The sequence below is a fragment of the Zeus faber genome, assembly GCF_960531495.2.
Source record: "Zeus faber genome assembly, chromosome: 10".
Lineage (NCBI taxonomy): Eukaryota > Metazoa > Chordata > Actinopteri > Zeiformes > Zeidae > Zeus > Zeus faber.
Genome location: NC_137199.1, coordinates 4,086,014 through 4,097,088, shown reverse-complemented (window position 1 = coordinate 4,097,088; position 11,075 = coordinate 4,086,014). Strand labels below are relative to the sequence as shown.

Sequence of the window (11,075 nt, the reverse complement as noted above, 5' to 3'; positions counted from 1 at the left end):
GACTAAATTTAATTCATAAATCATGTTACAGATATACTGTACATAATAATTGTATACAGTAAAAAAATAAATAAATAAAACGAATTATATATATATATATATATATATATATATATATATATATATATATATATATACTGTATATATATTACATATAATGTAATAACTTATACTATATTTTGTAGTAATCTGAAGGTTGCTGGTACGATCCCAGGCTCCTCCTGATACTATGCTGTGGTGTCCTTGAGCAAGATATGTAACCCCTAATTGCTCTTGATGGCTGCGTCCATCCGTGTACAAAGAATTGTAAGTTGCTTTGGACAAAAGTGTTTGCTAAAAATATATATATATAATATTATTTTATATAATAGAAAAAAAAATAAAATAGAAAAAAATTCCCGTGAAAAGGAACAGTGGGTAGATGCAGCATCACTGAAAACATGCTTTGTATCCAGGGTGTATTTGCTATTAAGAAGAGCTGGGCCCGCAGCGCAAATTCTACATTCAAAGCCCTCATCAAACATCACAGATGCAAGAAGTGCCCCTGTGTGTGTGTTTGTGTGTGTGTGTGTGTGTGTGTGTGTGTGTGTGTGTGTGTGTGTGTGCGCGCGTTTGTGTGTGTGCGCGCACGTGTGTGTGTGTGTGTGTGTGTATGTGTGTGTGTGTGTGTGTGTGTGTTTTCAGAAACGTTATGTCACACAACGCAGTCGGGCGCTCGGGGTGGTAGCTGCGTCTAGCAGGTCAGCAGACCCTCATCTTTAATATCCAACTAGACATGTTATTTGGCAGCTCAAACACAGTTACTTATTTTACTGTGGTGAAAACTACCCTTGGAAATTTTGTTTTCCAGCAATGGCTGAAATCATTCTAGATAATCAGTACTTGTGTTAAAGTATTACATTACAATATGATCATGCGTCCTGTCATACAGTGCTGGATCCCATAACAGCCTTGGCACCAGAGAGAGAAGGGGGGGGGGGGCTGGGTGCGAGAGGGAGAGACAGACAGACAGGTAATCTAGTCGGTATCTTCTCATTCAGCATCCAAAGTCATCAGGAACACCTCTCTCTCTCTCTTTCTCTTTCCCTCTCCCGCTCACTTGTCCTCCCCTCCTCTATCCATCCTCTTTCTCTCCTCTTCCACTTTTCCTGTGCACGCTCTCTCTCTCTCTCTCTCTCTCTCGCTCTCGCATTCCCTTCCTCTTCACTGTCTCTTTCCTCTGTGCCAAAAACATATTCATCATACTCCTCGGCTGCCCTTACAGTGGTGTGCTACAGCATACTAATGACGCTGTGCGTGTGCGTGTGTGTGTGTGTTTGTGTGCGTGTGTGTGTGTATGCGTGTGTGTGTATGCATGTGTGTGTGTGCGTGTGTGTGTGTGTGTGTGTGTGTGTGTGTGTGTGGGATATACTGTCAGCAATTGCACAAAAATGTGTTGTCGTGAGCTTATGCTTATTTGCAAAAGTGTGCTTAAGTATGTGTACATCGGTCTGATTATGCGCATCTGAGTGTGTGTGCACATGTCTGTTTAAATTATTATATATGTGTGTGTGTGTCTGTGTGTGTGTCTGTGTGTGTGTGTGTGTGTGTGTGTGTGTTGTGTTTTACTCAAGGCTATGAAAGCGTGATAATAAGCCATGTACTCATTTGCTATAAGCCTGTTAGCAGCATACACAGAGAGAGAAAAAACAAACGCCATGGAATTAATCTCTCTCTCTCTCTCTCTCTCTCTCTCTCTCTCTCTCTCTCTTGCTGTCCCTATCTTTCCATCTCGGTCTACCACTCTCTGTCTGCCTGTCGCCTAATTCTGTAACTCTGCTCTGTCCCTGGTTGTCACGACTCTTTTCCCCCTCTCTCTTCCTCTCTCTCTCTCTTCCTCTCTCTCTCTCTCTCTCTCTCTCTCTCTCTCTCTCTCTCTCTCCCGCTCGTGTTTTTCTCTCCCTGTCAAAACCCGTTTATTCAAATCACTGTCTGCTTTGCACTTGGAGAGAAAGAGAAAAGGACAAATAAAAGAGCGAGAGAGAGAGAAGGAGAGAGCAGGCGAAAAAGAGGAAGGAGGCGGCGGGTCAGAGCCAGTATTAAAGTGCGTCTTGGGAGACGGTGTTGCTGGCGGACAGGTGTAAACGCAGGTGCGACCGCTAAAGACCATCACCCAAAGCCCATTAGGGCCATTGCTACGCATGCAGCCATGAGAGCGCATGTTTCCCTGACCGCTTTCCATCTGTGACACTACAACTAACTACACTTTTGCACTACAATTTCATTAATAACTATAATAACATTGTAATAATATATTTATATATATAATTGTTGTCTGAAGCTTTTTTTATGCTGATCGTCCAATCTACAAAACAAATTCCTCATATATGACAATGTAGTTGGCCGAATAATGCCATTCTGATTCTGACTCATTTGAAATGCAACTGTCCCGACCAACAGATTCGCCTCCAGTAGCAAAGTAGCTGTGAAGGCTTTGTGTAGAGTTCAAATGGGTGAATTTGATTGTGGGCCACAAGGCAGGGAAACATGGCATAGTGAGCACACAATGTTCCTTCATTTGTGCTTTTTTGTTTGTAAAACAGTAGGTAGTAACCGACTGCTGTAGCGCCTATGGTCTACACACACACACGCACGCACGCACGCACGCACACATATACATTTATATATATATAGCTCCTATGATTATGAGGCGGCCATGGGCTGAATAGGCTCTAACTATCTGTAATTATCAGATCTACCGGCACCCTAATTAGAACCACCACCACAATCACTAAAAATGACAATTATCTGCTATCATCTCTAATTCAACACATCCAGTAGTATGCTAATGATATAATCAGGGGGGCATTTATAAAAAGCGATGGAGATGAGGCTATCGCAGCACGAACAAACAAACGCTGCAGAGAATGGACCTATCTTTGGCAACTGGATACTATGCTGTGTGTGTGTGTGTGTGTGTGTGTGTTGGGGGGGGGGGGGCAATGGAGGCCTACTTGGCATCTGACATTGGCTCTGGATCATAAGAGAATATCTACAGTGAGGAAGGACAGACTCTGCATGAAGACATGCAGGAAGCAGAGCCACAGGGAGACGTGCAGCCTGCTCTGAAGGATGTCTACACGGCAGAACGTCAACGTGGCAATGACGGCAAGACGGAGGCGTGGAGACACAGGTTTAATGAGGTGAGGACGGACAGAGGCGCGGAGGATGGAGGGATCCGGGACCGACCTGTCGCTCTGTGTCCTCCTCGTCGCTGCTGATCTTCAGGTCATCCTCCAGCATTCTACAAGAGAGAGAGAGACAAAGAGAGACAGACAGACATCTTGAGTCAAGTCAGGTTCACTTCAACTCGGTCCCAGTCACAGTCTCTGCGTTTTTTTGGCGGGGCCGCATCCAAAGGACATTTGACTTCAGCTATTTTCCGAAACCATATTCTCTATCCTATTTATTTATTTATTTATTTATTCATTTGTTTGTTTGTCAATTTATTTATTTATTTATTTATTTATTTATTTATTTATTTATTTATTGTGTAAAGTCTAGGGGGCATTAAGCTATGGACGGCCAACACATTGATAACATTTTTATATTGAGATATGAGACTGGACATAAACTGGGTTTTGATTATTGTAATATTGTGAGCTATAACGTTAAGGGCTGTCTTTAATACTGTTTTATAGTAAAATTATAGTAAAGTTATGCATATTTCCTCTTCTAACGTCCAATAAAAAGTTTGAAATGAGGCGTAACTTGCTAGTCCTGTCAGACAATTTGACAACTTGACAACTGGACAGATTTGACATTTAGATTTAACATTTAACATTAGATTTAGATTTATCATTCAGATTTAAATTTAACATTTACATTTTACATTTACATTTAGATTCACGGTTAGATTTAACATTTGGATTTTGACTTAATATTTAGGTTGCACATTTAACATTTATTTTTTGGATGTATGCATATTGTAAACAATTACATATAACGTTGTTTTACACAAATTTCTGTCTCAAATGTGAGGAAAATTACCTAAATATTCAAAATATATCAGCTAGAAAATTGTAACCAAATGTTTACATTCAGCACTCCATAGTAATTTATTTAAACAGGAAACTGTCCTGTCTGACAATTCTTGACCTACAGTATACACAGTAATCGTGCATTTTTTTAGGGGGGTCTGCATTTCTAGGGTTATTATTCCTTTTTGTTGTTGTTGTTTTTATTATATATTTATGATATACAACTACTCTCAGGCATATTCACTGACTTTATTACTGACTGATTAATTGCAGAGATGCAGTGAGCATCGCATAGCAGCTGTAGCATAGCAGTGTGTGAGCGTACGAGCAGCAGGCGTAACCTCCCTGTTTCGAGGCCTCTCCGCTTCCACTCTGCCTTCCCCAAAACGCAACAGCAGCTCCCTCTGCTCGCGCACCGCGAATCGGCAAAGTTTGTGCCTTTTATCGCTTTGAGTAAACAAAAACAAACAAAAAAAAAAAAAACGTATTTCAAGCCGGCGCTCGCAAACTTGAGGACGGGAGAGCTCCCTTGAGCGTTTTGTGCTATTGCATTACAAACCACAATTGTCAGTGGTAGCGGCGTGAAGAAAAACCCAGTTGTGGCGTTTTCCAGTGGGGCCGTGTGTGAATTGTGAACAACCCAGACACAAGAGGAGGAGAAAGGAAAGCGTACTGACACAGGGGTAGTGGGGCACCGACAGTGCTCATATCTGTCACTGAAACGGGAATATCTTGTTTAAATGACACATATGGCTGAGGGAATGAATAATGGATCCGTGCTGGATTTCATAAAGGAAGGGGCGGTGGGGAAGGATAAAGTCAGGGGGAAGGGGGAGGGAGGGAGAACCGCTGAAGAGACACCGACCAGATAGAGAGACGACATTGGCGCAGGTATCGGTGAAAAGGCATAAATTAAAAGCCTGGATTCAAGTCCCTACAATACACTGAACTTTATATACTCTCTTTTATCTTTTTCTTTTCTGATGGAAAACCGGTTGAATGTATAAAAATAGGGACTCCTTCACCTTTTTTCCTTTCAAAGCGGAGTCAAAGGTAAATGCAGAAAGAAAAAGGAAAAAAAAAAAATCCATATCACTACAGTAATTGCTCCACACGGAGATGCAGATGCACCCAGACTGTAAGCGCACATGCACACACACTACACACACACACACACACACACACACACATACACACAAACACAAACAAGCACACACAAGCACGCACGCGCACACGCGCACGTGCACATGCACACAAACAAATGATTCCCTCTCTAAGCTAATTGGCTTCCTCAGCGCTCAGCTGACAGGCGAAAGGTTGGCCGCCAATGTTTTGGCATGGGCCAGCGTCTGGGTTCTGAAGTTACACAGACTCAGTGATTTTCCTTGAACCAGCCTTCAGCCACCTCCCCTCGCACCTCGCAAGAGCACTCGTTCCCGTTCCTCCTTCAGGGGGCTTGGAAGAAGCCCCTTTCCCTCCTTCAACTCCACATCTTCCTTTGCTTAAAGATGAAAGGGGGTTTGCACAGCGGATCATTTGGACGCCATTACGCCGCTGTTGTGTTTCTGTTTGATTTAGAAATGACTCATTTTTGCCACAGTCTTCCAGAGCTGATGTTGTGTTGAAATCCTTTTTGGGCACGTCAATGTGTGTTGTGTGTGTGTGTGTGTGTGTGTGTGTGTATGTGTGTGTGTGTGTGTGTGTGTGTGTGTGTGTATGTGTGTGTGTGTGTGTGTGAGCGTGTCTGCGTGTGTGTATGCGTGTGTATGTGGGTGTGTGCGCATGTGTGTATGTGTGTGTGTGTGTGTGTGTGTGTGTGTGTGTGTGTGTGTGTGTGTGTGTGTGTGGCAACAGAGAGAGAGAGAGATACTCACGACTTCTGCGGCGCAGCTGGTTGTTTGGTGGCAGGCTTATTAGCTGGCACAGCGCATCGTTCTGCAACACAAGCAGCCAGTCAGAGAGAGGGAGAGGTCAATTAAATATCACGGCTGCATGTGTGCGTCTGTGTGAACGCGTGCCTGGTGGAGAACGTTTGAAAGCCAGCCAGTCGCTATTGATTGAAGACGTGTATCATTAGAGTCAATCCCAGACATGAAGCTGTGCCCAGTGTTGTTATATAACCTGGAGTGTGGGAACAAAGTCCCAACCTGTCTGCAAGACTTTGACTCTGGATAAAAGAAACAAATCCATTTCACCGTATTTTTAAGCAGCGGTGGAAAAAGTACTCAGACCTCTTTTTACCTAAGTAAAAGTACAAATATCCAACAAAGACACAAAATGACTCAGATAAAAGCGAAAGTACTACACTGATCTTCCTACCGAAGAAAACGTATATAAGTAGTTGCTCTTTAATCTACTTAAAGTGTTTAAAGTAATTGTCATATCTGGTGCCTTGATATAAAAGAGCTTATGATACAGTAAAAAGGATAAAACTCATGCATGTCCTGATTACAATTTTACAATTACAAAAAATGCTTACTTATATACATTACTTAGTTATGGTTACTATATACATATATATATATATATACTGAATATAAATAACAAAAAAAAAAAAAAAATCGAAAAAATAATGGTATATATATATATATATATATAAATTTATATATATGTATGTAATATAATTTACACATAAATCCTGATATAAAAAGTAACGTGTTTGTGCTAGAAATGTAGTAGATTATAAAGCATACATATTTGCTTTCGTGAAAAAATTGTTGCTAGAGTAAAAATTTTAAGTCTATACAGAATATACTTAAGTACAGAGACTTGAATAATGAACTTATATAAAGTAACAAAGTACTTCTACTTAGTTACTTTCCACCACTGTTTTTAAGTGAGCTGTCGGCGCACCTGTTTTAGTAGCTATTCTTAGGATTTCACAACATTTGCCTAATTTCGTAATTGAATTTCTGATCAGTTCAAAACAATATCTTGCTCTCAAATATGACAGTTTGGTAAACAAACGTTTGTATCGTGTTGCGTTTTGAGAGACAGTGACATATTCATATCCAGATCCACTGCTTTTTGAAGAGAGCAATACTTGGCAATGCAATACAATACTATGGCAGCAATACTACAAGTATTACATCGCCTTGATAACTGCCTCCGGGAGAGAGAATCAAACAGGATCTTAAACAGAAGACTCTGAACATGGCCAGGGATTTCGACACGCTGCGACAAACGAGCGTGAGAATAGTCTTTAAGACTTTGTGTTCTTCGTTATGACATTCATTTTTCCTCCAGTGTAATTAAACCTCGGGATCAGAGCAAACCACAATTTCACCGTCTCACGTTAAATATATTTAAATATTGAGCGTCAAGCTGGTAGTTTGCAAATAAACAGCTTTTGGGAAAGTCACTAAATTAATAATCTGCTCAGAAAAATCCTCAAGGAAGCTGTCCACAGAGGGAAAATTTGCAGGCGGTTGTGGTAGAATTTGTTCAGGCGGGGTGTGTTTTTCACCGGATAGTTTTATAGATTTGGAGAAAAATCTCTCATGCACTCATGAAAAATGAACAGTCTTGGGTCAATAAAGGATAATTAGTTGGTTCTGTGTCAAAATCTGTCTCGCATCAACACAACTCAGAGTGTTTCGGGAATGTTCCCGCAAAAACCAAAGGGTTGCATGGCAATTACAGTGCCACTGAGGTTAATTACCACCTTTAGAGACTGAGGGAGAGAGAGCGAGAGAGCGAGCGAGAGACCGAGAGAGAGAGGGTCAAACTTACTCTGGGTGGTGTAGCATGAGGTCACATGCTGGGACTCCTAGAGAGAGAGAGAGAGAAAGAGAGAGAGAGAGAGAGAGAGAGATAGAGAATGAGAATTAGGAATGTCATGATTCATCTTATTTACAGCTCAACTGATCTAGAACCGGAGATGATCCATTGCAAAGAATTGTTATTGTTCTTCTTTTCATTCTCCTCAATGGAATCAAAGGGAGCTTATTCATGAAACTAGCAGCGGGGGCATCGAGGCCGTGCGAGGCCCTGCGAGGACGTGCGAGGACGTGCGAGGCCGTGCGAGGCCCTGCGAGGCCGTGCGAGGCCGTGCGAGGCCGTGCGAGGCCGCGACCTTTACAGCAGATGGATGCATCCCTCCACGTCGCACAAATGGATCGCCAGTTGAGATTACAGCGTGACATGCTCCACGCCCTTTCCCCCGCATGAATGTTGAACAGGAAAACAGGATTTACTTCTAGTGTTGACTTACATCCAATTTCTAATAATAACCTTGTAAAGGTAGTGCTTGATATCTGCTTGGTCCACCTGCATGTGCTACTTCTAGAGGAAGAAAAAATCTCGACCTCCACCAGCTCTTTTCATCCCTCCAGAGGTGAAGCTGCCTGCGACTGTGATAAACACGGCGGCTAAATGAAAATGAAATAAAAATGAAATAAAACTGTACTTATTGGAAGAGGCTAAATGACATCACGTAATGTGATGGGGGTTCTTGTAAATACAGCCCACCTCTGTACTTTTCTTGGCATGGTCAAGCCTTAAGACAACTATGTTCACTGATGGACTGTGAGGATAATATCATTCATTGACGTTTAACGACACATTGCTTTCTCCAAGACAACGGCTACGGTCAAATCTTGTTGAGTTAGATCTCAGCACATTGGCACTGATGCATGCGATTACAACTTTCCTCACATCTCCCTCTCTTTGAAACTTGCAGAATTGCATTTCGCCGCGCTTAATTGACGCCATCATTTCATCCGCCCCGTCGCCCGCACCGCCGCTCCGTACGAGCGCCGCGCTTATCTGATTCCGTCACAGCAATCAACGCAAGCGCTAAGTTTCTGCGTGGGTTTGTACGAGCGAGCGGGGCAGTTGATGTGAGAGCATGCAGTCGCATATTATCGTTGACTTCCTGCTGGAACTCCGGTGGACGCGACGGAGTTTTGTCACCGTTCCAGAGGCATTTTCTCCACCGACAGCTCACAGGCTCCAGCAGACAGAAATAAACGGCAGCACCGGCTTAGTCTTTCTCAAGCCCATTAGCTGAAATATATGTCAAAAAAGCCAAGCAATGCAAAAAAAAATTGAAAAGGAGGTGAGTTTAAAAAAAGAAACGGGAAGAAAGATGACATCTGGAAGCAAGGGGATGCCAGAAAAGAAGTGGAGATTAATAAGTGGTTGAAATGACGGAGACACAATTAGCTGGGTTCACCTATTCATTGGTGCATCAACCCCCCCCCCCAAAAAAACACGTTTGTCCAGTTACCGAGCACCGTTTCAAATTGGAATGAACCTTCGTCTGTGATCGGCAAAGGAAGGGTTGGTAGTAACTAGTTATATAGTGATATTTTGAAACCTCTTTTCGGTCTCTCTCTGCTTCCCCTTCCTCTTCATCATGTTCAAACTTGTGCCAAAAACAACTGCCCCCACACACACTGAATAGCTTGAAAATGTTTGCTTGAGCTCTGAACGCACCATTGGGTGTGTGTGTCTGATATTAAAATATTGAAAGATGTGAAGATATGAAAACACTTTTGGCCCAAATGTAACTTGTACTTGAGTATGTCCTTGACTCAGTGCCGTCTTAGTCTTAATCAAGTCATACTTGACAAAATAGTCCTTTAAAGTAACAGCAATTTTATTTACAAAAGCAAAAATAATTGGAGCGCCCTACGCACATGGTAGCTGAACGGATGGACTTGAGGTGGAGTTGTTGGGTGGAGCTTGAAGAGGCTTTGTTGGACACATTTCCTGTTTTGGATGTGTCATAAAAAGTTTGGCTCTTTTTGGAGATTGGGCACTTCTTAAGAGACTCAGTAAAACCATTCGTTCGATTTTCCAACTCCCTGTTCGTCGGATTCAGTCGCTATAACGATAGTCAGAAGAGTGGGTTTGGCTCCGAGCAGCGAAGGGAATTCTCACAAGAATCATATGATGCCGTCAAGACGCCTTCACCCTTTTTCATATTCATTTCATCCTCGCTGTGGGGCTTGAGCAGCAAGCGTGACCCGCGATTCACAGACCTCGTTGGCGCAGCAGTTCCGGGCCACTCAGGCCTCCTGGCTCTCTGCATATCATACCAGAGTCAAGTCTCAGTAAATTCCCGTGTGCGCGGCTGCAGTTACAGAGTCGTGAACGAACGACCCTCGCCGCGGCAAATCCCAACCGCTAAGTCGTTTCAAAGATTTGTTGGCGAGTTCCCTTGCATCACTATGTGGGATAAACATACCTTTCCCTTGTAGGTTGTTTGTCATGTGTACCTAAACTGTATGGGTGAGATCATAAGGAGATCACAGGAAAAGTTATTTATTCTAGCCATTTTATAGTGTGCTACACAGAGTCAGATTTGTGTGGGCGTAAGAAGTAAACACAATGACACAATGACAGACGTGTGTGGCAGCAGGTTTACGTTTTGTTTAGCAGCCATCTAAACCCAAGCAAAACAAATCTGTCAGTCGGATCGCAATCTAATCCGTCGTCCTATCTATGGGGAGCTCGCGCTGCCTGGTTTTTCCAGCAATGTGGAAATGAAAACTTGGGATGGCATAGCAACCTCGCTAGGAAACAACCCGGTTTCATGCTTTTTCGGGATACATCCACTGAATCGCAAGCACGGTATGATATGCAGAGATGTATGTACTTTTTTTGTGCTCCACAGAATGAAATTTAAACCAATTAATTTTAATTGGGAGATTTGTACAGTGCACCCTCTAGTTATTTAGATAGGGGGGTGATGGGGGGGGGGGTGCCGGATGTGTTCAAATTTAAAATGCATGGGTTTAAATTTTGTTCTGCCTAGCAGGAAATAAAAGCGAGACACTGGTTTCGCATTTTCTCTATTGAATGCTCTATTCAGTTTAAGGTTGGGTGACAATAGGAATTTAGGGTCATACCCTCAGTATGAATTTCGTACATATACAGCGTTCCAAATTATTATGCAAATTATATTTTTTCTGATTTTCCTAAATAGTCGATGCAAATGACAGTGAGTATAATTTTGAAGTCATCAACCGTTAGGGTATAATTTAAATGTTATTGAACAAATCTCCGAATGATGAAAGTATTTCTTTCAAAAATAAAAAACTTTTAATA

At 42.3% G+C, this 11,075-nt stretch overlaps 1 protein-coding gene across 1 annotated transcript in view; it reads right to left on the bottom strand.

Annotated features, from left to right (window-relative positions):
* Positions 1-11,075, bottom strand: part of aff2 (AF4/FMR2 family, member 2) — a gene marked incomplete at both ends in the record, with an annotated part of 174,397 nt that overhangs the window by 36,774 nt on the left and 126,548 nt on the right. The window contains 3 exons of the mRNA XM_080007688.1: positions 3,229-3,283; positions 5,894-5,954; positions 7,752-7,788. Coding sequence (XP_079863814.1) covers positions 3,229-3,283; positions 5,894-5,954; positions 7,752-7,788 — 153 coding nt within the window. The remainder of the gene's footprint in view (positions 1-3,228; positions 3,284-5,893; positions 5,955-7,751; positions 7,789-11,075) is intronic.